Source organism: Adiantum capillus-veneris, chromosome 6 (genome assembly GCF_014529385.1).
Source record: "Adiantum capillus-veneris isolate H3 chromosome 6, ASM1452938v2, whole genome shotgun sequence".
Classification (NCBI taxonomy): Eukaryota; Viridiplantae; Streptophyta; class Polypodiopsida; order Polypodiales; family Pteridaceae; genus Adiantum; species Adiantum capillus-veneris.
Genome location: NC_140936.1, coordinates 160,347,247 through 160,363,164, shown reverse-complemented (window position 1 = coordinate 160,363,164; position 15,918 = coordinate 160,347,247). Strand labels below are relative to the sequence as shown.

At 43.8% G+C, this 15,918-nt stretch overlaps 1 protein-coding gene across 1 annotated transcript in view; it reads right to left on the bottom strand.

The window, feature by feature from the left end:
* LOC147456609 (FG-GAP repeat-containing protein) overlaps positions 1–15,918 on the bottom strand; it is a 67,529-nt gene that overhangs the window by 31,273 nt on the left and 20,338 nt on the right. Inside the window, exons 3-9 of the mRNA XM_086515040.1 lie at positions 7,830–8,081; positions 7,523–7,642; positions 7,347–7,427; positions 3,657–3,764; positions 3,232–3,324; positions 2,273–2,326; positions 1,985–2,188 (exon numbers count right to left, since the gene is read on the bottom strand). Coding sequence (XP_086371166.1) covers positions 1,985–2,188; positions 2,273–2,326; positions 3,232–3,324; positions 3,657–3,764; positions 7,347–7,427; positions 7,523–7,642; positions 7,830–8,081 — 912 coding nt within the window. The remainder of the gene's footprint in view (positions 1–1,984; positions 2,189–2,272; positions 2,327–3,231; positions 3,325–3,656; positions 3,765–7,346; positions 7,428–7,522; positions 7,643–7,829; positions 8,082–15,918) is intronic.

Here is a 15,918-nt window from a genome sequence, read left to right as displayed (position 1 = left end):
CCCGGTAGAAGAGAAATTGGCCGTGCTCTGATACCACTGTAACAAACTTGGACACCCCAAGTCAAGATTTTGTTACGACACAACAAAGATTCACTTCAAAACACTTCACAAAATTAAGAGAGAGAGAGAGAGAGAGAGAGAGAGAGAGAGAGAGAATCGACATGGCCCGGCGTAGTTCCGTGCCAAGAGATACCGGCCCCAAAGATTAGCGCCCCTTCGGTATTTCTTTTATATTAATCTTTGAGCAAAGTACAATTGCCCGCGAGTGCTCGATCTCAAACTCTACATCCACATGCTCTGCAGAGTGAGTCCCCCTTGGGTCCAATATAAAGGTTACAAGCGATCCTAAAAGTAAAGCCCCAAAAGCAAGATTGGCGCCCCTTCGGTATTTCTTTTATATTAATCTTTGAGCAAAGTACAATTGCCCGCGAGTGCTCACTCTCAAACTCTACATCCACATGCTCTGCAGAGTGAGTCCCCCTTGGGTCCAATATAAAGGTTACAAGCGATCCTAAAAGTAAAGCCCCAAAAGCATTAAACTTAAAAGCTTTCATCCCAAAAAGCTAGTGCTGCCAAAAGCAATCAGCACATTCTGCGGAGATCCGTACAGTGCCACGTCAGCCAGTCAGCGGAAAGTGCGTAAAATTTGTACGCTACCACGTCAACCAGTCAGCGCTTTTTTCCGGGCGTCCGTACTATCTACCAGCCCTTAGTCCGGGCGTCCGTACAATCAAGCCACGTCAACACGTCGTGAGTGTGTGTCCGGGCACTACCACGTCATCAATTTGTGACAAGTGCAAAAGCATAGAGAGAAAATATAGACACAGTGAAGTTAGCTCAAAGTGTAATTGATTCATTGGAAAATAGACTCTAATATAGACTTGGTGCTTTACAATCTTTGGCTAGAGAGGTTGCATCCTCTTGCTATTGGACCATCTCATCATATTTCTTTCCTAGGTGGCTAGAGGGCATTCCCATATGGTGCCACAAGTTGGGCTTACCCTTACACTCCTATCTTGGGAATTTCATATAAGTGTTGCAATCTCTGCAGACATCATGATGAATGGTCTAACAAGAACATAAGCCCAAGATTCTCTTGAAATCATGAACAATCTTTAAGGTTGGCCAATCCCTAATGGTTGCAACACTTGCTTAATCCATGCACATATTTTCTACAGAGATATGCATATATTTTCTAGGTAGATTATATGACCAAGGAAGTGAATCTCCTTCATGACAAAATCACTCGTCGCTCAGTTAACCCGTGTTGCTTTAAACCTTGGAACACCTGAGCCAAATGCTCCCTATGCTGAACTTCTGTTCAGGAGAAGAATCAATGTCATAAACGAACGTGCCTACAAATATTGGATATCCCTTGAAAATCCTGTCCATCATCCTTTTCAAAGCTGCAGGAACATTGATAAAACCAAAAGCATCACTAGAACCTCTCATACTCAAAAGGTAGTCCTAAAGCAGTCTTGAGAATGTCCCCAGGTGCAATGCTATTCTGGTAATATCCACTCTTATGATCAATCCAGCTGGAGTGGATCCCCGCAACCTGTCAAAAATGACATCGATCCGTGAAATAGGAATTCGATTTTGATCATTATCTTATGTAGAGTTCTGTGATCAATACAAACAAAGGGGTAAAGAACTGGGTTGAATTAGCCCTCAGCCAAAAGGTCGTTAATTTGACTCGTAATCTCCTCTTGTTGTGCTGCACTAACTCATATGGGGGTGCCCAGGGACGAGGACCTGAGGTCTCTCTCTGAGGAGAAAGTTCTCCTAGCAAGCTCTCTAGGGAAGAGTCAACATATGACTTCAAAAATTCAACTTCCCTCTTCTAACTCTCACAAATTATAATTACTCTTAGATTGCTCTCCCCCCCCCCCCCCCCCCCCCCCACCCGACCAGAATCAAGTAAGCAGAAATATGGGTTGCATGAAATTTGAGACTCAAAAGTAGAGTTAAAAATCACGATTACTTTCACTGATTTTGTGTTTGAAGCCAGACTAGCTGTTTTGCTGATCATATTTGCCAACTTATTTCCAGGATCTTTTCCAGGTTTGAGAGCATCATCTGGTTTCTGATTTCCTAATGTTGATTTCCTTCCAGGCAATTGTTTGTGGGCCTTCCTTTTATGCTTGCGGAAATGTGCTAGCTCAAATTTTGTATCTTCTCTCCTTTCCTGTTAAAATATGCATAGAACCAGTCATCATCAAGAAATGATCTGCAAACCCGTAAAGACAAAGATTCTGTACTAAAGCTTTACCCAACGGTGTGGCATCACTCCTAGAATGGACTCACGAAATTCCCTGCACTCCACCTGCATATCACATTTTTCATATAATTGATTCTGCACTGTTTCAAAGCTCATAAATCTTCATCACATACTGTCCAGGCAACAATTAGGAGCAAGCTTACATGACCGAACTTAACAAACAGTATAGGCGGAAGGTACAGAATTGATTCAATGAAAGAAATTGCTTATGTCAGGAAGATAGATAACAGGTCAAGGACTTAAAGTTATTGGGCCACCCGTCTGGATAAAATTACAATTAAGACTACCGAATTTTGTCACATGAAGCTGGACTGTCTGTAGTGGTTGTTATAAACTCACCCAGTCCCCAAACTTGACCAGCAGTCCTTCCACATGAAGCATGTACAGAACAGCTATTTTCATGATTCGTATGATGGGCTCTTTAGGGAATCTTTCACAAGGTATCTAATCTACTTGTACGGAAGCAACAATTCCTTGAAAATCTTAGTAATTTCTAACACGAAGTAGCTTAATGTGTTCAATTTGAATAAACCTCCACCTCAGTACATGTTTCATGCCTTGCAAAGTCGTGACTAAGAACCGCTGATGGCTAAAATGAATCGATGAACCCCCTTTGTAAATCCCAAAATGCAAATGGCTGCCTCTCTTGTAAGTTTCAACTAAATGTCAAGGTTACTGTATGATCTACGCCCTGCACAAATTTGATTCTTTTGTGTGCTGCTTAGTGATACATGCCAAGTAAACAACGTAACCATTGTCAACAAGCTATTGTCTTTGCTTACATCTTTTGAAGCTTTTTATGGTCTACGTTGACACAAAGGTCCAAGATACCTTGCAATTCTAGACCTTGAGCCTATGTATCTCATTGAAACTACTGCAAAGACATATCTCACTTAAGCTTTTATAACATTACCTCTTGCAGGAGGGAAAACATGAATTAACTGACTTACTTCTCCCTTGCCACGGCTGTTCATGCTGTTGGCATCAAGTTTGTAGTTATGTTGTGGAATCAATTCAGCTTCCCCGGAAGGCCTATGGTAATCCTGCAGAGGAACAGTCAGCTATTTCGTTGCAAAAAAGATTCAAAATTTTCTTCAAATATATATTAGACACTGGACGTAAGGCATTTGGAAATCCTGCAGAAATATGAGATTTGAATCTCACCAATATATTTTTAGGAGTCAAATTCAATGTAGCCAGATTTTAAGCAAAAACTGTTCTGCTACTGCCATACAGGTGTCCTAGTTTCCAGCCACTACTTCTAGTCAAAAACGAACCCACTCAAGCAAACATCGCAGAGGACTACTGTGCTAGTAAGTTTAAAAACCCATACTACCCGAGGAAAATTGTAGTCAGCTGCAAAATACAAACGTACCTCAGTTTTATGAGACCACCGCTGCACCCCTGTTCGACCTGCGAATGCATAATAGTGCATATGTCGAGCTGTTTCACCACTTCTCTCAGGAGGTAAATCTTCAGTTTTCTGCAAACATGGTCAACTGGTCAACACTATGTCTGGAATCCGAATCGATGACCATATTAAGCGTAACTTAAAAATGTAGAAGAGGAGAAACTCAAAACTAGCCCCTCTGCTGTCAGAATGAACATGGTTCTCAAAGAACTGGATCAACCAAACAAATACGTTTCGATGATTTGTCACATGCCAACTGAAACGAGCATGCCTTGTGCACTCTCGCTGTATGTATTCAACCCAGACAAGACTACATGTGTGTAGTAAGCAAGCTCAAAAGCACAAAATGACTTAACACCCCATCTTAGCACCGGCTGTCAAACAGCTAACAATGAGAGGCTATAATCCTGCAGAGAATGGAGTCAATATCTGCAATATTGCTCAAAGCAGACAAGTTCTGCTAAGAAGATCACCAGTACGAACCTGCTAAATACATTGTAATACCTGACCTCAATGTCTTTTCCTGGGCATGACACTCAGCAATGGCTGTGCAACTATGACTGTTGACTACACCAGTGTTGGCAGAGCACGAAAATCAATTGGCATTACAAGCTATGCTGTCCTCCGTTACTGGATTACATTGCAGCTATAGATTGTTGCTTGCTACTCTACTAAATTTTCCGAAACCCAACGAAAACAAATTTCTTCAACTTAATCTCTATATACTAAACACTTGGCCATTCAAAATCTCTCCCAACAACCACTGTCCACCCTTGGACAACGGAAAACTGTCTAAAATATGCATTCACAGTGTGCATAATATGCTACAGAGGCCTGTAAATGCCAGGCCAACCAGGGTCAATAGCCACTACCAAAATATCTCAAACCACGACAGACGAACCTTCCACTTTCTAAACAAAGCAGTACAATCCATTACTTGAGGTGGCTCCAGCCAAAACAGCTCCACCGTGGCAATATCCATGTTGTGGGATCCCAAGGTAAGCAGCGTTTGGTTGATGATCATGTGCCCTTGAGGCTTGAATTAAACGACTCACAGGCGGCTTTGGATTTGGAAGAGGTGAGTCGAGATGACCACTCCCCCGGCTGTTATGGGATCGGTGTGATTGGCCTGAGCCCATATATTATGTAGAGCAACCTTGCCGAGGTATATTGTGAAGGAATCTTGCCCTATGTAAGGGTAAAGAACTTGGAGATACGAGACCGTCGTCTCGGGAACAATGGCAGCGCTCTGCCACTGCCCTGGAAGAGCGAGCTGAGGTGTCCCACCAACTGCAAGGCCTGTGCAAAAGCTTTATCCATATGCTAGCAAGATTGTCGGTGTTACATCCCCAGCCATCAATCAAACAGAACTCAAACTTAAAAAGCAATCTTAACATCAGTCGAGCTCCAAAAGTTAGTCATTACATCCTGAAACCTGCACCAAAAATTAGGGTTAGGTTCCTTCCATATGGTCGTAACCGACCACAACATGGTCCATCAGCTCTTGGACAGACAATGTTCCTCTAGCGGCGATGGTAGTCCCAAGACATAGCAATCACACCGGACCTCCAAGGTTATCAGCTCAAGAAGAGACACCTACTGAGAGATGTCGAGAAATTTCAAGTTTTTATCTGCTAGGGTTTCTGTGGCACGAACTTTTTTGAAAAATCTTCATGGCCCGACCCCGGACTTAGTAGCCACTGCCACCCTTACTTCATCGCGCATTGGGTGTGCTCCCATCTTCATCGTGATGTCTTACAAGGCATAAGCCATAAAGATCACTTGCAAGAGAAGAATCCAAGATTTGTTTCGAGCTACCTTGCTCTATCTGCTCTTTGGTAGGACCGGTATGCTTTCAGAAAAGCACATGCCTGAAGCTCTGATACCACTGTCACGAAACGGGAGACGGGCACCTTGTGCCAATGGGAAAGAACAGACTGAACAACTTTAAGCACTACAAATAACAATTGATCTGAAAGGGAGAGAGCACACGCGACACGTAGTGGCGGACTTCCACTCCAGAGAGTATTGGCCCCAAACCTTGGCGCCCCTTTCGGTATTTCTTTTTATTACTTGAACTCCATACAATGCCGGTACTCTTCCCTCTGCACCTTCTCATGTTGAAGAAAGATCATTGGGTGATTCTTAGGTTTGGAAAGGCACGCCTTAGAAAGAAGAAGGATAAGGAGGGGCTTTTTAAGGTAAGTATACGATACTATGGGCCCTTCCAGATCTCAAGAAAGATCGACGATGCATGCTTAAAACTAAAGTAGCCAATTACTTGGAAGATTCACAATGCTTTTCATGTGAATCTATTGAGACCTTTCATAGGTGAAGTGTCAGAGGACAGGGAGAGGGAGCCCAAGGAACAACCAAAGGTAGAAGAAACCAAGGAGATTCTTATTCCTAAGCAAGTCCTAGCACACAAGGAAAAGGAAGTGAAGGGTAGCCAAATACTTGGAAGATTCACAACGCTTTTCATGCGAGTCTATTCAGACCTTTCATAGGTGAAGCGTCAAAGGGCAGGGAGCCAAAGGAGCAACCAAAGGTAGAAGAAACCGAAGAGATTCTTATTCCTAAGCAAGTCCTAGCATACAAGGAAAGTGAAGGGTGAGCTGTTTTCGCAAGTATTTGGTCAAGTTCAGGAACTTGATGCAAAGTGAATGGAGCAAATACTCCTTAGATATTAGAGTTTTACCTTGAGGCTTTTGGTCCAGCTGCGACTATTCCAAAAGTGCATGTCAAATCAGCAGGTTCAGTCTGGTGCAATGCGTGTTGTACGAGACGGGAGCCACTCCATTCTTTTGTCACGGATTACCTAGATGGGAATAAAGTCGACCAATCTGACCTTGTCATTTTGGGGGTGCTGACAAGCTGATTACCTTGATGGGAATAAAGTCGACCGATTTGTCCTTGTCATTTTGGGGGTGCTGACAAGCTGATAACCTAGATGGGAATAAAGTCAATCGATTTGCCCTTGACATTTTGGGGTTTCTGATGAGTGACTTTATATGACAGGTACATAGCTTGATTTCCATGGTATGAATATGTTATAGATAAAATTCCTTAAAATTGATTGATTCATGTACTCTTACAATTGTCTAATTATTTATGTGTAAGATGAAATGTCTGCAACATTTTGTCTTGGTTCACCTGAGAGGTGATGATAATCTTGAAATGACGAGCGTTAGTATAGACATCCGCTAGAGATCAGTGCGGTGATCAGGATGTGATTGCTAAGTTAAAATAATCACAATTCATGTATGACCTCTCGATGAGGATAATGATGTGAATGTGATTGTGATTGTTCAATGACCGGTGTCTTTTTTCTAGGGCATGGTTTGAGTGGTCAAAATCATGTATACATAGAGTAATTGTCTACTTAGCTGGTTCACTTTTTTACGTCTGTTTTTCAGATGTAATCGAGGCCGATTACTCTTCTTTTAAGGGGCGTCAACTTTTAGTAGAAGAGCTCCTGAGGGCACCCAACTTTTGTATATGTTGCTTTAGGGATGGTAACAAGCACGATATGATACAAGGGAGAAAGTGCTAAAACCAAACCTGCTTCCCTTCAGCTGCATGACGAAACCATTGTATTGTCGTATAACAAGCAATGATACAAGGAAGGAAGTATAATAGATTCTAAAACCAAACCTGCTCCTCTTCAGCTGCATGACGAAACCGTTGTGCTCGTTTTTCTGCCACTAACTCCTCCTCAAATGGATCTAAAAGTAGCTGTGAAAATGCAAAAAAGAAGATTTGATACAGGTGCAATAGTTGCATAGAAAAGGAAAAGAAAAACTTTAATGTGCTCGGTCATCAAGGAAAACCTGCGGTTGAGCATCAACACTTCCACCAACAATTATAAGCCCCATGTCCCCATGCTTCAATGTGTAGTTCGTTATCAGGATGGAGACCTCTTTGTGTCGGACATGTGCTGGGAATTCTTCCTGAAGAACATAATCAAACGAGACTGTCTCGGAAATTATACAAGTTTTAGAAGAGCCAAGTTGTGCCCGTGCGCAGGCACACAGACAGGTGCTGTATGAATATCTGATCAAGGTCATCACATGCCACCATATTTGTACTTGTGAAGTGAAGAGATGAACTACACGATTCTATGTACCCAGAACATACCCCCAGATCTGTTTCCCATAACTTGTTCAAATTATGGTCATAACAAATAACACTCCATCCTGCTGTCACAACCACCAAGACTTGCTTGCTGACATCGCCATCTCTGAATGTGCGCTGAATGGAACCCGCTGACATTGCCACAGGTAATCTCCCAGCTGCAATCCGCACTTTGTCGGGTAAAAGTGACACCTTAGCCAAAACACGCACTTCACTGAATCCATCATCTATGTATTTATGATGAGGCTCTAAGACCTGTAAAAATTCAATCAAAATCAGACATAGGCTATAAGAATATTATAAAGAGTCTTGCAAGTGCCAAAGTTCACCCTATTCATTGCATGTTATCTGACCCAAGCATTGAGTGTATAATCAGTGATCACCAATGACTGTAAAATGGAGAAAAATAAACAATATCCTAACAGAATTGCAACGCACTACAATACTAGCATAACTTCTTCAAAAGAATTGAAACAAAAAGAGAGCGAAACACAAAGACAGAAGATTGGAGGCGGGATGCTCTTGCACAAGAGAGGTGGTAGCCTTAAAATGCCATTGTCATTGCACCCAAGGTATTTACCATCGCTGCATTCAAACCATTTCACCTATGAGATCCTACTAAGAGCATCAGCCATTGCACAGGTAGCACTCAATGGGCTGCCGAAGTACGGGACCGCATCGGCGCTGGCAGATTTTCACACACCTCCAGCGAGGAAGGGCTGAAAACTGAAAACGGTAGCTGATCTGCTAAGCTTGGGCTAGGATGCAGTTCTGGCTGATGGACTCCAAAACGCTAGGGCTGATTTGGGGCAGAAAACGCCAAGGCTCGCCTGTTGAAACAGCTGGGTCTGATTAGCGCTAACTTCCTCTGATGATAATCAATGGGTGTCCCTACTCCCGTTATAGGTAATTTTTCTGTCAAATTCCTCAAAAATAAATCATAAAAATGATTTATTAATAAGTTTGACCGGGGGTTAGTTTCTAGGTGAAACTGTCACATATCTGCCCACGCGAGAATCTAATCAATGCGGGAAGTGGCTTGTTGGATTCCTCCAACCTAAAACTGTGTACATCAACTTGCAGGTCCCGGTCGAGGGCCTAAACCCTAGAAGTAGTAGAAGCAACCAAAGAAGCCTCACCAACTTGCAAAGCCTTGACGTGTGGCCTAAGTTTAAAGGAGAGTTCCCACCAACTTATGGGACCCTGTCCCATGGGGCCCTAGTGACACAAGACGGTTAAAATAAAGCAAGACAACACACACACTCGAAAATCTAGCATAAAAACGTGATGACATGGTAGTTGTACGGACGCCCGCGAATTGCACTGATGACATGGCACGATGTACGGACTTCCACGAATTGCGTTGTAGCCTGATGATGTGGTAGAATTGGACGGAACCTCCTAAATTTAGGCTAGGCTGATTTTGTGTCACAAATTGCTGACGTGTCAAGCCACTGAAGAACGGAGCCAACCTCCAGATCCCGGCCGAGAAGCCTAAACCCTAGAAGCAACAGAAGAAGGTTTTACCAACTTGCAGAGTCTTGCCGAGTGGCCTATTTTTAAGGAAGAGTTCCCACCACTTTAAGACCCCGTTCGATGGGGCCTAAGTGACCTAAAGGAACTAAAAATTCAAGGGGGGCCACACACACAGACACACACAAAGCTTAAAAATTGATGACGTGGGGATTTCGCGCTGACATGCTGACGTGGCAACTGTACGGATTTTCACAAAACGCGCTGGCAGCATTAGTGCTTTTGGGACCAATTGCTTTCGAGTTTGACTACTTTTCATGTAACTGCTTTTCAAGGCCAAGGGTCTTTAAATATGTGCAGAGGGCTCATTCTTTGACACGCTTCAGTGTGAAGGTGCAGAGCGTGAGTGCCGGCATTGTACTGAGTTCAAGTAATATAAAGAAATACCGAAAGGGACACGAAGGTTTGGGGCCAGTACTCTCTAGGATGGAATGCCGCCGCTCTGTGTCGCGTGTGCTCTCTCTCTTTCAATTCAGTTGTTGTTGAAGTGCTAAAAATTTGTACAGTCTATTCTTTTCTGTTGCCACGCGGTGCCCATCGCATAAAGTGGTATCAGTGTAACAAACTGGTGACGTGTCAACCTACTAAAGAACGGAGCTACCGGCCGAGGGGCCTAAACCCTAAGAAGAACAAGTAACAGAAGAAGTGTCACAAAGTGATGACGTGGTTGTCCGAGAGCAGAAACCCTAACCCTAATTTCTGCCAAAAACCCTAACTGCTGAAACCCTAATTCTGGAAACCCTAAACCTAAAACCTGCAAACCCTAATTCTGCTGCCATAAACCCTAAAACTGCAAAAACCCTAACCCTAACCCTAAGGGAAAATTTCCGCGTTTTGCGTTGGCTGATGACATGGCAGGCTGTAAGGATTTTCGTGAATTACGCTGGCAGCTTTTAGGCTTTGCTTCTTTTGAACCAGATGCTTTTAAGTTTGAAGGCTTTTTACTGTAATTGCATTTTAGGCCAAGGGCCTTTAAATATGAGGTTAGGGCTCCTTCTCTGGCATGCTTCCTGGAGAAGGTGCAGAGTCTGGAGTACTGGCTTGTACTTTGATGATGCAATATAAAGAAATACCGAAAGGGGCGCCAAGTTTTGGGGCCAATACTCTTTGGGGTGGAATTCCGCCACTCCGTGTCGGGTATCGTCTCTCTTTCAGTTCAGTTGTTATTGAAGTGCTAAAAGTCTGTTCAGTCTGTTCTTTTCTATTGACACATGGTGCCCGTCTTGTGACAGTGGTATTAGAGCATCAGGCGTGTGCTTTTCTGAAAGCATACCGGTCCTACAAAAAAGCAGAGCTTTTGGAATTTTATTTGAAGTATCTTGGCCCTGCAACCTGGACTTATTAGCCACTCCCACCCTTACTTCATCGCGCATCGAGTGCGCTCCCGTCTTCACCACAATGTCTTACAGGGCGATGTTCCCGAAGATGGGGAGCCTAATAAGCAACCCGAAGTGGAAGAAAACGAGGAGATCCTTGTTCCAGAACAGATATTGGCACATAAGGACAGAAAGATTAAGGGTAAAGTGAGAAGGCAGTTCTTGGTTAAATTCAAGAACTATCCTGCATTGGATGCGAAGTGGATGGAGGAGGAGGACCTACCAGATACTCCTCAAATTGTGAAACTTTACCTTGAAGCTTTTGGTTTAGCATAGTCTATTCCAAATGGAACCCCGAATTCAGCTTGGCCGGATATCTGGTGCAGTGGGTATGCACAAGAGGGGAGTTACTCCGCTCCTTTGTCAACACAGGCCTCGATTTTTTGATACTAGAGTCACTGATGTCTCTTTGAGCTTCAGGGATACTGAGAGCTGAGAGCATTCTGTTGTATGACTTTATGAACTCGAACTCCCGATAATATGACACTGATTTGTTCTTGACTTGTTTAAGTGCGAGAACTGATAGACAAAATGATTCCAGCATTTTGCGTTGAATGATCTCGATAGACATGATTGCAATAGGGATTAGTCAATCGGGCATCTCTAAGGTCCTGAGTAGATCTAAAGTGATTGCTGTAACAAACTGCTGACGTGCAGAAACCCTAACCCTAAAATCAAAAACCCTAATTTTGATGAAACCCTAACCCTAAAATCAAAAATCCTAATTCTGTCCGAAACCCTGAGTGGATCTAAAGTGATTGCTGTAACAAGCTGCTGACGTGCAAACACCCTAACCCTAAAATCAAAAACCCTAATTTTGATGAAACCCTAACCCTAAAATCAAAAATCCTAATTCTGTCCGAAACCCTAATTCTATTGAAACCCTAATTTTGTTGAAACCCTAACCCTAAAATTAGAAACCCTAATTTTGCTAAAACCCTAACCCTAACCCTGATTTCCTGACGTGACAGGCTGACACGTGGCCTGCTGTACGAACACTAACGCGATTTACGAAAAGCTGACAGCTTTTGACATTGCTTTTTGGACCAGGAGCTTTTGAATTTTGAAGGCTTTTCACTGTAATTGCTTTTAAGGCCAAGGGCCTTTAAATATGAGGCTAGGGCTCATTCTCTGGCATGTTTCCTAGAGAAGGTGCAAAGTCTGGAGTACCGGCTTGTACTGTATTGATGCAATATAAAGAAATACCGAAAGGGGCGCCAAGGTTTGGGGCCAATACTCTCTGGGGTGGAATTCCGCCACTACGTGTCGCGTGTGATCTCTCTCTTTCAGTTCAGTTGTTATTTAAGTGCTAAAAGTCTGTTCAATTTGTTCTTTTCTATTGGCACGTGGTGCCCGCCTTGTGACAATTGCTAATTGCATTGTCGATATATATTGGTCTCAGATCCGAATGAATGTTGAATGTGATTTGTCACGTGATGTCTTGTGATGTCGTGTGATGTGACTGTCGATTGGTACATGCGCTAGATGTGTGTTCCTAGTGCGTCAGTACTAACAGTCAGTGTCTGCTAAGACAATTTATGGCTTCTGTCTGTTTTGCAAGCGTAATCGAGGGCGATTACAATGCTTTCAAGAGAGGGAGGTGTCACAAATTGGTGACGTGGCTGCTGGCTACACAGTACACACACAACACACCCGCTTGGGCTCCTGAACATTAAGGGCCGAATACTGACGTGGCACTGCCTGCAGAACGGACGCCCGACTGATGACGTGGCTTGCTGTACGGACGCCCGTGTTTTGCGGCGCATTTTTGCGGAAGCAACGTACAGAAAAGCAACGGGACAACTTTTGGCTACGCAAGGAGAAAGAGAGGAGAGAGAATCTTTTTGATTGCTTTAAATTACAAGCAAAGCTAGAGAGAGAGAGAGAGAGAGAGAGAGAGAGAGAGAGAGAGAGAGAGCCTTGCTTTTTGAGGGCTTTTGATTTTAAAGCTTTTGGGGCTCTACTTTTGGCATCCCTTGTAAACCTTTATAAGAGTTGTTGGGCTCTCACTTCTCAGAGCATCTGGATGCAGAGTCTAAGAGTGAGTCCCGACCACTCCCTTGTACTTTGAGTTGCAGATTAATACAAAAAGAAATACCGAAAGGGGCGCCAGTCTTTGGGGCCAATATCTCTTGGCACGGAATTCCGTCGGGCTAGTGTCGAATCAATTGTGAATTAGGAACTGTTTTGAAGTGAATTCTTGTGGTGTCGCGGTAGAATCTCGACTTGGAGTGTCCAAGTCGGTTACATGTCCAAGTTTGTTACACACACTATTCAACGCTATATTTTATTATTATGAGGGTACACACTATTAGGGTCACTTAAAGTGACCCTAGGGGTGGTTCATGTCACAAACTGCTGACATGTCAAGCCACTGAAGAACGGAGGCAACCTGCAGATCGGCTCAAAGGCCTAAACCCTAAGTGAAGATGTTAAAGCAGTAGAAGAAGTTTTACCGGCTTACAAAGTCTTGCCGAGTGGCCTATTTTTAAAGAAGAGTTCATGCCAACTTATGGGACCCCGTCCGATGGGGCCCAAGTGACAAAGAGAGAAAATAAAGCAAAACCCACTGCGTAGAAGATGATGACGTGGCAGCTGTACAGACAGCCCGCAACACGCGTTGATTGCTGACGTGGCAACTTGTACAAATTTCCGATTTTTGTGCCGACTTGCTGGCGTGGCAGCCCGTACGGATTTCTGTGATTTACGCTGGCTGATTTTCAGCGCCATATTTTGGGCCAGATGCTTTTGAGTTTGACTACTTTTCATGTAACTGTGTTTCACGGCCAAGGATAGGTGCAAAGGGCTCATTCTCTGGGATGCTTCACTGTGAAGGTGCAAGGATTGGAGTACCGGCATTGTACTCGTTGAAGCAATATAAAGATATACCGAAAGGTGCGCCAAGGTTTGGGGCCAATACTCTCTGGGGTGGTATTCCGCCACTCCGTGTCGCGTGTGCTCTCTCTCTCTTTTTTTCAATTTAGTCATTATTAAAGTGCTAAAAGTTTGTTCAATCTGTTCTTTTCTATTAGCACCTCGTGCTTGACACATGCTTAGAAGATGATGACGTGGCAACTTGTACAGACAGCCCGCAAAACACATTGATTGCTGACGTGGAAGCTTGTACGGATTTCCAATTTTTGCGCTGGCTTGTGACGAGGCAGCTTGTAAGGATTTCCATGATTTACGCTGGCTGATTGTCAGTGCGAGCTTTTGGGCCGGATGCTTTTGAGTTTGATTGCTTTTCATGTATCTGCCTTTCAAGGCCAAGGGCCTTTAAATATGTGCAGAGGGCTCGTTCTCTGGGATGCTTCAGTGTGAAGGTGCAGACCTGCATTGCACTCAGTTAAAGCAATATAAAGAAATACCGAAAGGGGCTCCAAGGTTTGGGGCCAATACTCTCTCGGGTGGAATTCCGCCACTCCATGTCACATGTGCTCTCTCTCTCTCTCTTTTTCAGTTCGATCGTTATTGAAGTGCTAAAAGTCTGTTTAGTCAGTTCTTTTCTATTCGCACGTGGTGCCAAACTTGTGATAGTTCACACCCAAAGAATAATAAATATGTACAAGGGTGGCCAGAGGGCCTGTGGACCCAACATCCATCTCTCTCTCTCTCTCTCTCTCTCTCTCTCTCTCTCTCTCTCTCTCTCTCTCTCTCTCTCTCTCTCTCTCTCTCTCTCTCTCTCTCTCTCTCTCTCTCTCTCTCTCTCTCTCTCTCAAAGTTCAGTAAAAGTTTATGTTCGTGTGTTGCTATTCATTTCTCGCTTAGGCTGTCCAAGCCTGTAACAATGGTATCAGAGCTCAGAAAGATTCTTCTTCTACAGAGGATCCGATCCCTTCTTGTAAGGTGCAGCGGAAGTGAATGTTGAACTTTGCTCAAGATGAGTGCTCCGAACTATGCTCAAGGTTGCTTTTACTTATGGAAGGGAGAGCCTTTCGTTCCTTTAGTGAGAGAGTGCAAATGATTACAAACAAAGTGGATAAACACTCTGAATGAAGGTGCATGAGACTGAGAGATCGAGAGAGAAGAATACGACACCACAATATTGTCAAACCCTCCTCCGAAGGCCCCACTCTCTGTGGCGAGAGCGGTCTACTATTGATTGCACAAATCTCTACAATGCTTGGACTTGCCGACGATGTCGACGACGATGAGGATGACGACGAGACGACTGAAATCTGAAAACGCTAATGGTTAAAATCTGCAAATCTTTATCTGTTGAATTCTGACTCTATGTCGATGACGATGACGATGTCGATGGCGACGATGCGACGACGACACGCTGAAAACGCAGATGCTAAAGTATGCGTTTTCCAGGCTGAAACTGCAAGCTTCGATGGATCTGACCATGCGGTGAGGATCTGCTGCGGGAAGGTGAGATCTGCGAGGTTTGGGACTTCTACTGCGGTGTCTGTGTAACAGACTTGGACACTCCAAGTCAAGAATCAACCGCGACAGCACCAAATAACCACTTCAAAACAAGTCACAGATCACAATAGATGTACACTGGCCCGGCGGAGTTCCTTGCCTAGAGATATTGGCCCCAAAGACTGGCGCCCCTTTCGGTATTTCTTTTTATATTAATCAGATCAAAGTACGAGAGTGGCTAGGGTTTCACTCTCAGACTCTGCGTCCAGATGCTCTGAGAAGTGAAGCCCTCACCACTTATTTAAAGGTTACAAGGGATGCCCAAAAGCAAAGCCCCAAAAGCTGCAAAATCAAAAGCCCTGAAAGCAAAAGCTCTTTTCCCTCTCTCACAGAGAGTTTCCGAAAGCAAAAGCAAATTCTCTCTCTCTCTCTCTCTCTCTCTCTCTCTCTCTCTCTCTCTCTCTCTCTCTCTCTCTCTCTCTCTCTCTCTCTCTCTCTCTCAATGAGAGCAATAAAAAGCAATTATGCTTTTCTTGCCAAAAGCTGAGATTTGCGTCGCTCAAAAATATCCCCAAAAAAAAAAAAAAAAAAAAGTTGACCTCCGCGATTTCCGGAAATTAGGGTTTGTGGCAGAAATTAGGGTTTGTAGGTTTTTTTAGGGTTTCTAACAAAAATTAGGGTTTTTGTTGTCCGCCACGTCATCACTTTGTGACATACCCCCCTCTTGAAAGCATTGTAATCGACCGCGATTACGCCTGCAAAACCGACAAAAGCCATAAACCGTCTTAGCAGACACTGACTGTTAGTACCTACGT